Consider the following 18351-nt stretch of genomic DNA (forward strand, 5'->3'; position numbering starts at 1 on the left):
TTTTGTTCTAATTTCTTCCCTTTTATGGTTGTGTACAATCAAATTAGGCATTTTTTTGGGAAAAATGAGACAGATTATTGAAAACCTCCCTCTCGAGAGGCAATAGCAATTGAGACTTTTTTGAGCCCTAATTACATGAAATTAACATAGAGATTATGTTTCAAGTTATCTTGATTCGAAGACAGTTACAATCAATATTGAGATTAAACCCCTGTTCAGTTGCCAATCAACCATCCTTAATCAGTTTCTAAGGCAGTTAGAGAAGATCTACTCGTTTAACCCAAGAAATCAAAAGAATTAGAAGGAGACTGAGTTTAAGAAAGAATGTGAGTGACAGAGTGAGAGAGGAGGAGAAATGAGCGAGAGTTTGTTTAAATAGATCTGCATCGACCCTCCAACTATGCCCCAACGGTCAAATTGTTCACCAACTGGTATTGTTTGGTAACAGTCGAATTCTGATTAATATGACCTGTGTACCAAGTGGTACACCTCCAATCTCAATCATTACACCTATACTGAGTTTGACCTGATCGCAATTAGCTAGGTCCGCATCTCGATGGCCAATCAGACCAGTAAACATCGGTGACTTTTTATTTTCTGTTCTTGCATGTACACTCCTCTATGGAATGTTCTGCTACACTAAGATGGTTGATCCTTAACCCAATCCTAATTTTTGAAACTTGGATTTATAAGTCATCTGTTTTATCTTTTGTCCAGCTCTCATCTAATTTATTCTTACATCAACTTTACCCTCTCAACACCCAGCTTATTCATATTTCAACAACTTCAATATTTCTCTTTCTTCATCCCTTCTCACTAACAATGTTGACATTGAATCTAATGATGTCTAACGGAAGTGTCTTGGCACCAAGGTACTTTACATACCATAAAAATAATTTAAATTTGTGTAGTTTCCAACACTTTTAGTTATTCATGATTTCTTTAATGCAAAAATCATATATGATAAACCTTGCATAATCCTCATGCATCAATTTTACTATGATTATATAAAATGGAGATTTAACATCCATTGTTCATATTGGTCCAGTTACAATCCTAGGACTTCTGAATATTGAATTTGATGTCCTATTTATAAGCATTTTGATGGAAAATACTTCTTAAAATAGTAACACAAATAAAAAGAAAAAGAAAGAATAAAAGACATATTACAATTTACTAAAACATAGTGGCACCAATCATGGATGAAGAAGTTTTCTGATAAAGAAGATTTAACAAACCAATGCATTTACTATTGTTATTTGTTTGTTGCACAAGTACAGAAAACAACTACCTTGGCTCATAACTTGTATATAACTAGTTGCACTTGCTGCCATAAAAGAATTTCTTTTGATCTCCTTCTTGAGTCAAATTCTATTTCCCTTTGCTAACAATACTACTCCATGTTCTGGTTTTTCATTGGATTGGTATGCCTATGGAGCTATGTAGTGGTATTAAAATTGTTGGACTCTTCATGTGTTGGCCATGCCACTGTGGTAGCGGCACAGGCCTCTCTGACAAGGGTTTCCTGGCACTCTGTTGGCATGGACCTCATGTTGTACCAAGCTGGCGGGCTTGTGACAATATATGGAGTTTGCTGGGACATGATGTACATGGGGCATGCCAGTGAACAATGAAATTCTCAGCTGGCTCGTTGCTTTGAAGTTTGAACTATTGATTTGATACCTCTTTTAACTATTCTTCTCTCACATTTTTGTTTTTCTTATTTCATATTGTGTTTTATTATTGCTCTAACCTTTTCGCTCTTGCAGCTCAGTAATCATGGTTCCAATTTGGCGGAGGAAGAGCTTGAGAGCCATACTATTTCTGCTTGGAAAGAGGCAAAACAACACCTAAGCAGGCAAATAGTTATGCATCAAAGACAATCTCAGAGACAATTAATCCATGTACCTTCTTCTGTCATTACTGTCTCTTCCATCCATTCTTCCTTACTACCTAAGGAATAATCTGTCTCAAATATTTTGATTTTGATCTAATAGGTGTTTGTGATTTCATTAATTGTTGCAAAAGACACCAGAAATGAGTCAAATGAAGCCTTTTCTGTTTGGCAGGAATTATTATATAGCACACTTTTTATATTAGTGTATATTGTGTATAGATTCTACTAGAGTTATCTGTGTATATTAGTCTACCTAGTGTCCAAGCTTCACATTGTATATTGTGTATAGATTTTGTTTATTATTCATGTTTGTATTGTCCAAGAGTTCTGGATATCTCTTTTAGTGAATTTTCCGAAGTGATGAGATCAATTGTCTGTCATAGTGAATTCATCGGGCGCTCGGGCTCCCGTGAGCACCTCAAGATTACCCAAGCGAGGTGCTTGGGCTTGAGCACCACCTAGGTGAGCGCTTGTGCCTGGGTGCTTGGTGGCCCAAGCAGGTGTCTGATTTGATCACTTTTGCTAGGTTGGATCATATCCTAGCTCGAGTTTGGTTCGGGCCACTTGATCTAATTTGATCAAGTCTAAATTGACCTAAGCCACTTGATTTGATTTTATCAAGTCCAAATTAAAACCTCCTAGTATGGCACATGCCCCTCGACCACTTCTTTGTAGGAAAACCTAGATCATGACTTGCGAAGTGAAGACCACTTCTTCTCCCCATTAGTGACCGACTCTCCTTGTTGGCAATCGACTCGGTGGTGCCTCCATCTGTCTCCTTGTCGCAATCTCTTCCCCATGGGAAGTGGTTAAATATGCATAATTTGAGGTTTTAGTTTTAGTATTTTGAATATGAAATGATATGGAACTCATGTACTGTCTATTTTATTCTAATTATTATCTTTTCCTTATTATACTTTTTTATTAAGGTTTGTTGTACTGATGCGTACCGCTTGATACGAGCAATATGTACTAGTTCGATAGGGTACCAGTACACTGACCGCCCTCTACTGAGCGGTATCGGTCACTTGTCTTTATATCGGGCAATATAGGGTCTGTACCTAGCGGTAATGTTCGAAATTCGATCGTTATTGATTAAGGGCTGAGATTGCCCTATTTCAAGAGGTCAATTTGACCATACAATTATCGATCTTACGATACGGAGCAACAAATCAGTAGCAAAAGTAGAAGTTTTGACATTTGCTATGCTCCATACCAATATATGCCACATTCGTCATTGCCTCAAGAGCCTTCTTGTACACGTGGTTCATGATGATCAACCTATGACCATCACCACATTGATGCACCAATGATATATGTTATATCATTACACTATGTCATGAGATCAATCTTAGGATTGGGTTCGACAAGGCGACGAATATATTTTTGGTGGTAGATCAAGTATATCCATCAATTGATTATTTAATTTAATTGAATCTTAAAGATTAAGTTATATAAAAAATAATTTAATAAACGAGAGAACGATCCATAACGTACCACAAAGCTATTCCTCAAAGCTCGAAAAAGATATGTGACACTATTCTTTCCAAATTTATATTAATTTTATAAAAATTATACTAAATTTATATTTATTTCTAACTTAAAAACTCTAATCTAACTTTTTTTCTATTTTTAATTATTTTTGGAGGTTTTTTTTTATGATTTTGGCATATTATTGGGATGCCCCAACATACTATCGTATTGTACCGGAGTTTCGACGTTCATTCGGTACGGTACGATACTGTATACTGAGCGGTATATCGTTCGGTATATATATATATATATATATATATATATTTCGGCGACATCGCCTCTCTCTTCTCCCACGCAGGGCGACATCGCCTCGTTTATATATATATATAAATTAATAAATATATATTTATATATAAAATATTATATATGTATTTATATATATTTTTTATAAAAGGTGATGTCGCATCACCTCGGCAATGTCGCCTTTTCCTTCTCCCACGTGGGGTGACGTCGTCGAGGCCATTTTTTATACTGGGGGGGGGGGGGGGGGGGGTGCCTCGTTTTGCTCAAGCGCCTAGCACCTGAGGCTTTTTGGAGCCTTGGCACATTTTAGTGCCTAATGCCTTTGACAACACTACCACTCTTATATGTAACTAAGATTGTCAATTAAATGACATAATTGGATACCTTTGAGTGCCTAGTGCCTTTGACAACACTGCCACTCTTGTATCTAACAGAGATAATCAGTTAAATGATATACTTGGATATTTGTTCTCTTTATGTGCAATACATTTAATTTAGTTATATTTCATTCTTGCTCTCTTGTTTTCATGGAGTTACAACTTTCACTTAAAGAAGGGTAACTTCGATATGGGAGAATCAATCATCAGATTTATATTGGTTATCATTATAGTAAGGGACTGATTTTGCGTTAACAATAGGTAGACGCTTAGCCAAATATTTCATTGTGCTTTTCTTATCCTGAAGTCATTTTAAAGTTTGAGGAATGTGCCACATAACCCTACAAAAGGTTCCTCTGTCTCTTAATATCGAGAACCTTAATAGTATTAAGCACTCTTAGCAGGACATTGGTTGCTGCTAATTTCTTTTTCTTTTGTTAGACATGAGCTCTACATCAAGCCAAACAGTTTGATCATGGAAAAGTGATGTGTAGCTATTTTTTTCTTCTGAGTAGTATGTCTGAAATTTTTACAAATGAAGTAAAAAATTAATGTTTTAGGCTCCTGTCAATTATTTTGTCCCTTTTTCTTTCTTCTGCTTGTTTTCTACATGTCCTCTCTAAATCTCACCAATATGTTCCTATTTCTCTCAACTTGTCGCAAATGAGAAAATAGCTAGTTTGCTGGTTAATGTCTGTCCTGTCAGCTCCTAACTGATCAGAACTGATAGGTATCTTTTGCTTTTATGGGTGGTCAGTCATTCCTAGTCCAACATTGTTGGCCCTGTTGCTTAAAGGTGAATGGAGAAGCCTTTGATCTAACCTTTCTTCTAGTTTCCACTTCTATAGGAGAATATATGGAAGTGCCAAATGTAGATCTGTTAGTAATTAACTCAAGATTTGGTTGATTATAGGGGGGGTTTCTGTCACAAAACCCTACTAATCAAGTATGTACAGTATTTGGCCCTGAAACATGATGACACTCCAAACAGTCAAGTAGCAAAACATCATGTGTTGCTCATTAGATTTGTTTTTTCCCTTCTTAATTTAATGGGTGCTTATACAAATATTAATTGTTAAATTGTCATCTTTCATTATCGACTAGAGTCAATTTATTTTCCTACATTCTTGCCTTCTATATTTATATTTCATCACATGTGATTGTGTAAAGAAAATTTTAGAGTTGAACATGCATGCTTGTTTTTATTATGAAATATTAATAAAAAATTTTAGTCTTCTTAAGTTATTGTACCCAAGTATGTTCTGTATTTGGTTCTAGCAAAAGCTGTGTTCATAATCATGATATTAGTTTCATCAGGGAACCTTTTTACAAATGTAGTGCATATGCATTTGTTCACATAAATATATGCTTTTCTTAATTAGACATGTAAATTGATTACTTTCCGGATCGATTAATTTATTGTTCTTCATCTACCATTAAGTTCAAGTTGATTGCCTTTAGTTTAGCCTAGTTTTTTGTTGTTTTCTTTATCATATTTATTTTGAAGCTACCATCCATGTATCTTTACTATGTCAGATTTTTATCTTATAAATGTTATAATTGCTGTCATTTACTAAATCATTTACATTGTTACAGGCTGAGCCCTATGATTCATTGAAAGATGTTGCATTGAAGATATTGCAAAATCAGGTAGCAACAGTACCAATTATTTCATCACGTGGGGAATCATTTCCACATTTGCTTTATCTTGCATCCCTTTCAGAAATAATGAAATGTAAGCTCTAACATTTGGCTATTCTCAGTTAACCTTGCACCTATTTCTACAATTTTCTTGTTTATTGGGCTTAATGACAGTGAGATTGATGCATTTTCAGCAATTCTGGTTTTAAAATTTCAGGTATCTGCAGGCATTTTAGACATTCTTCTGTTTCATTGCCCATTTTGCAACAAGCAATATGCACTATTCCTGTGGGCACATGGATTCAACAAATCGGTGAATCAAAAGGGAAGCACTTGGCAATGCTTAGACCAAATGAATCACTTAGCTCTGCCCTAGCACTGTTAGTGCAAGGTTTGACTGTTTACATTTTTGATCAATTTTTTTAGTATATGTATACACATAAAATGTTATCTTTGCATAGCATTATAAGATCTGCTGTGTTTCAGATTTTATAATACCTTCCAGAGGGGCCTCTTTATGAGAATATGAGTTGAATCTTTTTAGGGCTATGCATGCAAATATGACCTATAAAGTTCTGTACTCAGTGTGGATCTTCCGAGCAATATGTTTTCCCTGTTGGTTTGTTAAAATTTTGTCTTTTGATGAGTTGATGGCGAAGAATTAGATATAGATGAGGCTAACTTTTGCATCACTTGGGTTTTTAGCCCATGCATGTCAACTCTCCGTACATAGAAAACTATTCAGGTTATTTGCTGTTAAAGTTATCGTCATATGTTGTATCTTTTTAAATGGTAAGTTTGTGTTACACAACTCAATTTTTTTTTCATATTCCTAATGTTGATTTGTGTATTCCTTGTTGAAAAGGAGTCACTAAATTCCTCATGTGGGGATAGTTAGAGTGAGATCCAGTTTGAACTTCTCAAATCCTATGTGACTTGGAGGACTTCATGTTTTCGTTGATTTGTAACCTTAATGTAATCCTCGAATCAATTTTGTTACTCTATGCTGCACATATATTGATTTCTCCTGCGATCTATAAATGCATGGTCCTTTCACAATTCATTTTTTGGTTCACCCTTTTTATCTATTATTACAGAATATGTTTTTCTTATTTCACTCATTATTCTATATGTAGCTCAAGTTAGTTCAATACCAATAATTGATGATCATGACTGTTTACTGGATGCATACTCCAGAAGGTATTACATCTTTGCTATTGAAGTTGGAAATTTTTATTTAAAATATTATTTTTAGTCACTTGTGCTATTTGATTGAGTACAGGTGGAGCATTGCGGTTACTTTATTCTATTTTAAGATTTTGTTCTTCTTTTATTCTGACTGCAGTGACATTACATCTTTGGCTAAAAACAATGCTTATGCACGAATTCACCTGGATGACATGAGAATTTACCAGGTAAAAGCTGGAACCTCTTCACTTTAACTTGCTTTTATTTTGAAATTATTGGATCATGAATGTTTCTGGCTTTTCATGTAGAGTGGATTTTGTCTTTGTAACATTTTATTACTTGGTGGATCATGATGTAATTAGTGATTTTTTTTTTCATTAAGAACTTATTCTTGTTTGCTTTGTCATCTAAATTTTGTTGTCACTCTATTTTATTTTTGGACACCAGTATGGGTTATGATATAATAAAGTTTTGTTATGCTCTAAACAACCCTACTTTGTAATAACTAATATGGAGGAGGTTGCCAGAGTTGCATAAAATGATCATCCTTGATTATGAATATTAACCAACTTAGTTTATATATGTAGGTCCTTCTTAATCTTCTTTTGTGATATAGCTGTTTTTCCCAAAGATTGAAATTTCGTACCATACTAGTGTACCGAGCTTTGCTTGGTATAGTACAGTACGACATACTGAGCGGTACACCTAATTTAGGTGTAAAATCATCCGAAAATACTTGAAAAATAAGAAACAAAAGTTAGGATATGGTTTTTAAGTTAGAAATAAATATACATTTAGTATAGGTTTAGTAAAATCAATGTAAATTAGGTAAAAATATTATCATATATCTTTTTCGGGCTTTTAAGGAATAGCCTTGTGCAAGGTTCGCAATTTCGGTCCGTTACGGATCATCTTTCTGTAAATATCGAAATATCTAAAAAAAATCATTTGAATTGTTAGAGCATCTTGTTACAATATAAACTTTAAGATTCAAATGAATTAAATAATCACATATGTAAATATACTTGATTGTTGATTCTACCACCAAAACGAACGACGGGCCTCCATGGGTGACGGATCGGGGTCCTCGATCCTATGTATCTGCATATCAATATGATATGTTTGTTGGACCCAATCTTGAAATTGATCCCACGACATAGTGTATTGAAACATCGTTTGCCATCGGTGCATCAATGTGGTGATGATCATAGGTTGATCGTGATGAATCACATATGTCCGAGGTGGCTCCTGAGACATGTATTGGTGAATGTCAGAGCTTCTATTTTCGCTACTAATCTGTTGCTCTGTATCATACTATTGCTCAGAGAAGTATAGCCAATTATCACCGTACTATTGTTGGCCATAAGATTCTCCATAATACAATGACTGTGAATACGATGAGCTTCGTTCTATGTCTACATTGTGTAGGCTCTGTCGCATATGCTCAAATTCATCCACTGTCTTCCCCTTTCTCTTCTCCTTCCACATATAAACTTGACCAGTACCTTGTCGAGTTCCATAATTTGAATCTTGGGTGGCATGTGTAAAACATTGCTCCTCAGTCCATGCACTATCCTCAAGTTGTGTAGACGAGACCAACGATTGCCCAGCGTCGCCGCCATCATCCGTCGAGGCACTGCTGTCCGTGTTGCTGTCATGTCTCTAGACCGACCGAGTTGCTGAATGCGATTATGAAGGTGTCTCATCGTCCGACTCGATTCTTTCTAATGATGCGGCTGATGCTACTACCTTCCCCTTTGCTTTTGCCTTTGTATGCTGGGCGAACGATTGTGACAGTTGGGTGTTTGTAGTTCCTCGAGCAGTCTGACTTGATGTTGTTTGACTCTTTCCGCCACGTTGTGACCGAGGGAGATTTTTCACCTACTGGGATTGTGCTTTCTTTTCTTCTTTTGCCTCGGTGATAAAACGTGAAGGACATTGAGGATCTCCCACCTCATCAAGTAGAGGATCCTCTTGGTTCTTTGCCGCTTCAATCCACTCTAACATCGGCTTTGAATCTTCACTGTAGAATTGGAGGTCGATAGGATCAATCTCTGGTTCCTCTAGCTCCTTATCTAGCTTGGCACACTGTAACCTTTACAACATGCTATAATGGACATATACGAGTTTCTCTAATCGTCTATACGAGAGTCTATTGTGGACTTTTGTGTGAATCAGTACGAACATTGGCCAATTATGTTTGCAACCACTAGATGTCGTCGTCTGTGAAAGTACACGAACAATAATCTTCCTTCAATGTGGTGCATCCCCACCAAATTGTAGCCACCACTCGACTGCAAAAAGATATAAATAAGACTTTATTAGCATAACAAATAATTAACATTAAATATAATTGATAATCAATATGTGTAACTTTTCTTCATCAGGATTCATAGTGTAACTACACGATACAACTACAACGTCGGAGAATGAACTAATTGTTTCTCGAAATAACCGACCCTCTATAAGAGCATTGGCTGCATCAGCAGTGTTTAGCAAGAGTCGATATATAACATTTCGTAGTGCCGTTAGTAAATTATTTTACGTTTCGAGAGCATACTAATATTGAATTGTCATGTTTAGATAATATGTTGTGAGACATAATTTTGTTAGTATGATTTTTTATTGTACAAAAAATAATAAATTAAATTATTTTGAATAGGAATTTATTGATCCATATGAACTTCAGTCTGATGATCAATGATTCGTACGTATTAGTTGGCTTTAAAATCATGTTTGAATGCTTTCCTAACCTCCTCTCGCTAAAATTAGCATATATTTAAGATACGATTTTTGTGGATGCTTGTCCATATTGACCTTATGAAGAATAACATAAAGTGATTCCACACCTTTTATGATTTCAACCGTAGTCTCCCAAAATCTAGAGGAAAGAATGATCTTTTTTATCTTCTTTCTATCGCTCGATATCGAATATCTGGAATGTGAGGTGACGATTGCCTTCATGTCATGCCTCTTTTGCTGTAATAACCTTAATGCAATGAAGTTGGTGGCAAATTGAGTGACTCCAGTTGGAGTATCTCATCGTTTACAGTTAATTACCCAGGTATTAAAGCACAATCCCAGTAGGTGCTATCTCATTGGTGGCAAATCATCATTAAATACACTAATGATACGATTAACAATTAATTACCCATCAATTATTTCTCTTTCAACACTATAAACATGTCAAACACCCTAATAGGTATTAAAGATATTAAATTGACTTAAAATCGATCAAATTTCGATTAAATCATCATTAAAATCAGTAATCACAGCATTAAATAACTTTAATAAAACCTAATTAAATCGATTTTACCATCATAAATATGTGAAATATATAAAAGAAATATTAAATATGTAATTTTGATCCAATATACATCAAATTATGATGAAATTATCATTAAATACACTAATCATATGATTAACATAGTTAATTACTCATTAATTACTCTTTCAACGCTATAAACATGTCAAATACCCTAATAGGTATTAAAAACAAGGATTGAAATTTCGTACTGTATCGAAATTTTGACTTATTTGGTATGGTACAGTACTATATACTAAGCGGTATATTTCGGTATATCGCTCGGTATATATTTATATATATATATAGGTAAACCGCTCGATTTACCTCTATACGGGGCGATGTCGTAGATAAAAAAAAAATAGTGATGTTGCCTCCCTTCTTGGGCGATGTCGCAGATTAAAAAAAAAAAATTGCGACGTCGTAGATAAAAAAAAAAATTTGCAGGCGATGTTGCTTGAGAAGAGAAGAAAAAAAAAAAAAATCTTTGCCTCTATCTGCCTCGTGATGCTGATGCCTCTTCTCCCGTGCGCGAATGAGAAGTCGCCGACAGACGAGGAGGAGAGTGGTGATATCCAGGTTCTCCCTTTTTTTCCTATTTCTTTCTTCCCCTTCTCCCTCTTCTTTCTTCTCCCTCGATCACTATCGACGATAATGCCTCAATTGATGACGATAACGCCTTAATCGATGGTACCGCTCGGTAGTGGGCGGTTTGTGTACCAGTATGCTGACGGACCGGTACGTACCGCTCGGTATGGGCAGTATCATTCGGTATTGATCAAAAACATTGAATTGACAAAAAATCGATCAAATTTTGATTAAATCATCATTAAAATAAGTAATCGCAGCATTAAATAACTTTAATAAAACCTAATAAAACCTATTTTACCATCATTAATATATAAAACATATAAAAAAATATTAAATACGTAATTTTGATCCAATATACATCAAATTATGATGAAATCATCATTAAATACACTAATCACACGATTTAATGATGATGAAATCATCATTAAATGCATAAATATATGAATCATCATTAAATCCCATTAATTACTTCTCTTTCGATAATATAAACATGTCAAACACCTTAATAGGTATTAAAGACAGTGAATTGACCCAAAATTGATCAAATTTCAATTAAATCATAATTAAAATCACTAATTGCAGTATTAAATAACTTTAATAAAACCTAATTAAACCTATTTTACCATCATAAATATCTTTTAATATTTAATATACATGAAATATAAATATTTGACCTATTAAGTATCTAATTTTGAATTAATCAATATTAAATACACTAATCGTAATATTAAAGATCTTAATTACTTTTTAATTAAAGAAAGAGAATACATACCTCTTGATTAAAAAGTTCTTCCTTTGAATCCTCTTAAATTCACCATAATTCAATTCACAAATCGTTACTTTATAGAGTTTAGAAGAGTGCAAATGTGAGAATAAAAAAGAGAATGTGAGAAAAATAAGTTTGAGATAATTTAAGAGAGTACGAGAGTAAAATAGAGTAAAATAGGAGGGAGGATGAGTTTAAAAACCCGTGAGAAAGGGCTCCAACAGTCAATTTGACCGTTGAAACACTATTACATGTAAGTAATGGTCGATTTCAATCATTATTGGTCTGTAACGGTTGAAATTTCGACCGTTACTAACTGTACCGAGCGGTAACGATCGAAAATTTGACTGTTACTGCTTGATACAGCTCCGTATCGTCCGATATGGGGCTATATCAAGTGTTTCGTCTGGTAGCGGGCGGTCTGCATACCGGTCTGTTGGCGGACCGGTACATACCGTCTGGTATGGGCGGTACGAATCAAATCCTTGATTTTTTCTATCCTAATCTCCCTTATTTAAATTCCATCCTTACTAGGACATTAAATATGGCCTAGTGTCCTTTGTGGTCCCATTGGTAGTAAATCTGTATGATCTGTATACTTCAAGTTAAGCAAGGGTAACAGTTCCTTAGATTGCAAACTGTCTATGGTGCATTACTCAAGTTGACGAATTTGTAAGGATGCTCTGATTTTTTTTTTTTTCTTTTGCATGACCTACACAACTAATGAGTGACTAAGATGGGGTGGTACTGCTAATGTGGTCCAAAAGACACAAGTCATCTCATTGTTGGCTAATTTGTTCAACTATGCATATTCTTCATTTTCTTTAGTGAGGCTTGAGGTATCATGTTACTACATATTTTACCACTTAGTTCAAATCACTAGTCCATTATTTATTCTTTTCTGAATGGCCATTGATCTGTCATGTTCTATCATGTTACTGCACGTGACAGGACCTCGTCCATTGCTGAGTTCTTTATGATCTGCTGGTTCAAACTTATACTCTTTGTTCAATAATTATGATAATAAAAAACAGTGCTGTGATTGTCAGCTTGAGTTGGTAAAATCGTAGCTATTGGCTCTTCAGTAGGTAAATCAGGTTAGCCAGCATATCATTTCTACCAAATAGCTGGTGAACAAAAGAAATTACATCTGACATATATCAACTTTTAGATTATCTCAGGTATGTCTCAAACAACACAAAAGGGGTTTCCTAATAAGTGCTGCTGTTAATACTTAGATAATGACTTAAGTTGCCATTGGCGGATGTGATATGCATCAGGGGGGCTGTTCCTTTCCTCTGTTTCTGCTTAAACTGTTCTATCATTGTCTTGCTTTGTGGATGAGTTCCTATGTCCTTAAACATATTTCTTTTTGTTTTCTTTTCCATCAGTTCTTCCCTTTCTTTTGCGCTTTAAAATTAGTACCATATGATATGTCAATTTCTTCTCTTATTAGCAAATTGTGTCTGCCTTTTTCTTTTGCTAGGAGGTCAATAGAAAATGTGTGTATAACAGAAAACTGTTGGATCACAATGTTTGTGAGGTCAACCAATTAGAGGCCAAACCAAAGTGATATTTTGGGTGGTGGGCTCGACCTTAGCCTCTCTTGTACCCCCATGGTTTACCATTTTGTGTCCATTTCCTAAAATGGCTTCTTTCCCATTGGTCAAAAAGGCTACATTTTTTTTTAAAAAAAAGGCCATCTTGTTAGCAAGTTTGATATGGGGGTAATGCAGAATGTATTTTGAAAGAAAGCCGATAGTACAATTGTTTGCTGGAATAAGTTTTTCTGATAGAAAAGGAACAAACTCATGATAATACTTTAATAAAATCGAAAAATAGCTCATCACCAAGTTTAAAATCACAAAGGGATATAGAAAGTTTATCACCCCAAGGATAATAAACAAAGATACAGAACTGAAAACAAAAGACTCATCACTCAAGGAAACATCCAAGAGATACAGAGTTTAAGAGAGAACTCCCAGAGAGCTTCTGCTAATATCATCAGTTTCTAAAACTCTTTCTAGCCCTAAAACACAAAAATAAGTACTAGTACATGAAACAACCCTTCATGCATAGGGAATTATGAAATTAAGTGTTTTACAGTTGGTAATTAACCCCTTTAATGCATTCCTTGGTCATGAAGAAAAGCATCTTAAAACAGTTTTAACTTTGTCTAAGGAATATGCTTATGAGCTGTCATATTTGAGTGGGTCGGGTTAAAGGCTATGAGACAACATTGTGGGCTGTAGAGAATATCATAGGATCAGCAAGATCCACACGAGCTGATTGTACCAAATTAGACACTCCCGTGTCAAAGTTCCACAACTAGGTAATGATCCTGTTGGTGTGAAGATCAAAGTTTGAAACCTCACCCTTTACTGTGATCTAAAAGTCACTGCCACATTAGCAAAGAAGCGATAAACGTGGTTCTTTCCTTTTTATGATCAAGCTGCCAATGAGGCTTTCAAGGTTGGATAGGGAGGGAAAGAAGTTGATCCATGTCGATAGAGGAGAGTGGTATGTAAAGTTCGTACTAGTAAGTATCTTTTTATTACTTTTTTGGTTTGACATACTGTCTGGTATACTGGTACCAATCATTTTTTATTTTTATTTTCATTTCATGGTGATCAAGAATAAAATTCTTGGAGTGTACCATTGAAGTTCTTGAAGGCTATTGTACAATTCCTTGTTGCCTTCTTTTTATATTATTATTTTATTTAAAGTATAGGTTGCCTTGCCTCAAAGAATTTTATTTTCTTTTAGAATTTTCAGTAGAACGAAAAAAGAGGAAGAACAGGACACTTATGTATTTGCTGAACTTTTCTAGAATTTCCACCTTCCAGTTGGTAGAACTGCTAATTGAATATATAATCTGAGTTATATCAGTTGGTATAAGGCAACAATTTTTTACTTGTTTGGTAGGTGTATGACGAAAAGCACAGTGCATATTATATATAATTAACTCAACTAATGATTTTTGTTTAACAATTGTTGTACCAAATATGAATGGTAGCAAAAGAACCTGCTTAAATAATCATCTTATCAAATTAGTAGCTGAGAGCATGGATCAAAATTGACGCAGGATAATGAAGGATTCTTTTACTGGGTGCTTTTGGAAGATGTAGAGCCATTGGTAGGCACTTAAGAAGATATAGAGCACAATTAGATTCATTACTACATCTTTTTGGCAAAGATTCATACTATCATTCATTCTTTGTTGTTGCAATTGGCTGTTTCCTTGTAATTCATTTAAGCTGGAAAATACCTGTCTTCTTTTGCAAGTGGCCAGGCACTAGAGGATTGTTGAAGAAAGGCTAAAAAAGTCCATATGAATATATGCAACAAAATACCAGTTCTAGATTGCAACACTGTAATGCAAGACGTGTTTGATCATATACCGTCAAAGCATTGCAAATTGATGGCTATATTGCATTGCTTAAGATGACTACTCGTGTTAGAATAAAAGTTTGATTACTATTTTACTCAAGGGTCAGTTCTAACTTTTATTGTGGTATATACCATTGTTACTTGTATCTTTTCAACAAAAAGATTAGCTGTCATTATATCTACTAGATTGGGCAATTTTGACCTTAAGCTAGCTAAGTCCTAATTCTGTTTGTTATGCCTGTGTTCAAAGGCCTTTGTATGTGCATCTTAATGTCACCACGTTATGTAGGAAATGGAGCTACACTGGCCAAGCTTCTTTTGATTTGTTCTCATTTTTATGCCAATATTGTGCTTATCATCCATTTCTGCTAGCTGTTTTGGGCCTCCAGATTGCATCAACATGAAATTCTTTTCTGGTTATATTATTATTATTATTATTATTATTATTATTATTATTGTTCTTATTTTGTTGGTTCTGTTGTTCTTTCAGCCACCAGTCAACCATTAATTAAAAATCAAGCAATCAATATCAGAGTTTGCCTTTTCGAGTATCGGACCCGTTTCGACAAACTACTGGAACGGTACATATCGGTTTGTATTGGTGTACCACCATGGTACGCCGGTGCATACCAGTGGCTCGGCGATGAAGAAAAAGAAAGAAGTGGAAGGAGCAGTGGAGGAATAGAGGGAGGAGGAAGGAAGAGGGAAGTGGAGGAAGAAGAAGAAAGAAGAGGAAAAGAACTGCAGCAGCGTTCCTGGGAATTAGTGGCAGCGACAGCGAGGCGACGCCATCTTATGCGACATCAAAGTGACAGCTGCAGCAAGGGGAAGCAGGGACGATGAGCTGGCGACATCTTACATGACGGCGAAGCAATAGTGATAGTATAGGAGAAGCAACGACAGCTAGGTGGTGGCATCTTACATGATGGCGAAGTAGCAGTGGTAGTAGAGGCAAAGCGGTGACTATGAGGCGGCGATACCTTGCACGATGTGTTCGCAAGCCCTTATCTTTTTTTTTTTATGCTGATTTGGACATAGGCCCCACCATTTCTTTGAATATTTTATTAATTTAACTGGACCATCTAGTACAAGGTTGTCCATGTATCGATCCCTTGTTGGACCGGTATGTGTTGCCCATACTGAGCGATATACTGCAGCACGGCAAACCCTGATCAACGTTACCTTTTGTTCTCTTTTTCCATCCATTGTTTCTAGCATTTTTTCCTATCAGTCTAGGAGATCAATTCTTATAAAATGGAACTCGACTATGGGTTTCTCTAGTCTTAGCAACAAGTAACAACTCCACAATCTGTTTTCTGAGGCTTAAAAAAATCTCTGTAAATCTAATATGTTAATTCAGTTTGGTAAACTTTTAGTCATGTGTAGTCTAGAATTACAAGTTATGAATCTAACTTGTCACACAAAAGGACATATGATATATTTACTTCAACACTTTACCAACTCTAAGATGTTGGTAGTTCTAGTTATCAAAGATTACTTCAACACTTATGCCTAGTTTCTTTAATTATGTTTTATTACAAATAACAACTGCCTGGCCTTCCCTTTTCTGGATCTGAAGTGCTACAGTTGACCCCTTTATTTGTAGTCTCTACTCTCTAGTCTCTACAATATAGCATCTATCTGGTCTCACTTGATTGTTTAGTAAGAACATAAAAGATGAATTAATATATTGCTCCTGAATGCCTAGGTCTATGGCAATCTATTTTCCTTTCTGTCATCCTCCTATCTTCATTTTGTATCTCAAATATCTCTTGACTTGTTGAGAAGGCAATCATCTTATTGCCTCATGGGTGGAAGTTATAGAAGTTTGATGGATCATCGGAGTCCATAAATACCATAGCTTCAGGTCATGGCTTCCATAATTAGCTTCGTTTGGTTCGTGTGGGATATTTGGAATTAGTCACATCCAATTCCGTTTCCCAGTTCTTTTGTTCTTCCTTTCTATAAATATCAATTTCAGTCCATGTGAATATGTTATGCTATTGCCATGTTGTTAAATTGAACTATCATGTTATGCGCTTAGAGTAGGTTAGAGTTAGTGGATAAATTATGAAAATTTTGTTTAGTCACCTAGGACTTACAGTTATTTATGGTCTTAATGGCGGTAAAAAATCCATGTAACCAGTCTCAAATAGTTGGAATATATGATATTGTTATTGTTGTTCAGTCACTTAGGCCTCTACTCAATTCACTTTGATGTATACATTCAAAGGTAATCGTTTTTTTGTCTTTAATTTCAGGCTTTGCAACTCAGACAAGAGTCAAATTCTCATTATGGATTCTACAAAGGGCAGAGATGCCAAATGTGCCTCCATTCAGATTCTCTACAGAAAGTAATGGAGCAATTGGCTAATCCTGGTATTGAACCACATAAAAAGTTAAAAACATCACTTTCCCTATTGAATATTATGCTTTGAGTTTTACCTAATGAAATTTTTTAGGGGTTCGACGCCTTTTTGTTGTCGAAGCTGGAAGCAACCGTGTGGAAGGCATCATTTCATTGAGTGATGTATTCAGGTTCTTCTTCAGCTTGGCTTAAGTGTCACGAAGCAATCGATCATTCAACTTTCTGTCAATGTGTTCAAACCACTACCTTCAGAAAGGCAAATGAAATTATTTTTGTTCAAATGGTTTTTCTATTTTAATTTCGAATGTGTCAGCTAACTTGGTTAAAACTTGGATAGTTTATCGAAAAGTCATGGGCTCGAATCTGATCTTTATCATTTATCCTTTGAAAAAAAAAAAATCAATGGGCTATAATGGTTCAGAGCCTTGTGTCTTTAAGAAAGGTCATGACAAGATCTCTAAATTAGAGGGAAAGGTTTTGAACTCAGTTAGGAAAATTATTCTCTATTTAGTAGTCTAGTGCTAATGACTTGGGTAGAGTACCCTATAGTGATCATTAAGCTGATGGGTCAGCATTATGATGGAAAGATAGTTATATACTTGATACGCTGTATTCAACAACTTAATCCTGTGTTGGAACATACCAGTGAAGAAAAAGGATTGTTTACAATGTTCCGTGGTCTTCCTAGAATGCAACGGTGGTCCAGACTCTAATGAGACAGCATTCGGGAGTATTTAATCGTACTTTTGATATCATCTTTGACAATTAATGGTTGAGAACGGCATCAAGTTTGCTTATTATATAGAGGAAAATTTTATTTTTTAAACTGTGATGGTCCTGTCGTGTTGCTTGTCAGTCCAATTTAAGCTGGACTTCTGCAATGGAACTTCCAATCAGTTGTTCATACATGTGTTCGCAATGTATTCATAGAATGCAACCTTGATGCTCTCTCTCTCTCTCTCTCTCTCTCTCTCTCTCTCTCTCTCTCTCTCTCTCTTATTAATTCCTAGATCTTAATGTTTGCCTAACCTGTTGGAATCATCCTGCCCATCT

The 18351-nt window shown here is 35.3% G+C and overlaps 1 protein-coding gene across 3 annotated transcripts in view; it reads left to right on the forward strand.

Moving 5' to 3' along the window:
• Positions 1–17579, forward strand: part of LOC103974022 (sucrose nonfermenting 4-like protein) — a 41532-nt gene extending 23953 nt beyond the window's left edge. For 2 of the 3 annotated variants that reach the window (XM_009388744.3, XM_009388743.3), the window contains exons 8-14: positions 1770–1904; positions 5647–5785; positions 5909–6082; positions 6828–6891; positions 7037–7106; positions 17192–17309; positions 17393–17579. In XM_009388744.3, the coding sequence (XP_009387019.2) occupies positions 1770–1904; positions 5647–5785; positions 5909–6082; positions 6828–6891; positions 7037–7106; positions 17192–17309; positions 17393–17490 (798 nt within the window). In that variant the 3' untranslated portion in view covers positions 17491–17579. Of the gene's footprint in view, positions 1–1769; positions 1905–5646; positions 5786–5908; positions 6083–6827; positions 6892–7036; positions 7107–15420; positions 17310–17392 lie in introns of those variants that run through there. The other variant, XM_009388748.3, reaches the window with a different exon arrangement.
• Positions 17580–18351: the final 772 nt, after the last annotated feature.

Source organism: Musa acuminata, chromosome BXJ1-5 (assembly GCF_036884655.1).
Source record: "Musa acuminata AAA Group cultivar baxijiao chromosome BXJ1-5, Cavendish_Baxijiao_AAA, whole genome shotgun sequence".
NCBI classification, from domain to species: Eukaryota; Viridiplantae; Streptophyta; class Magnoliopsida; order Zingiberales; family Musaceae; genus Musa; species Musa acuminata.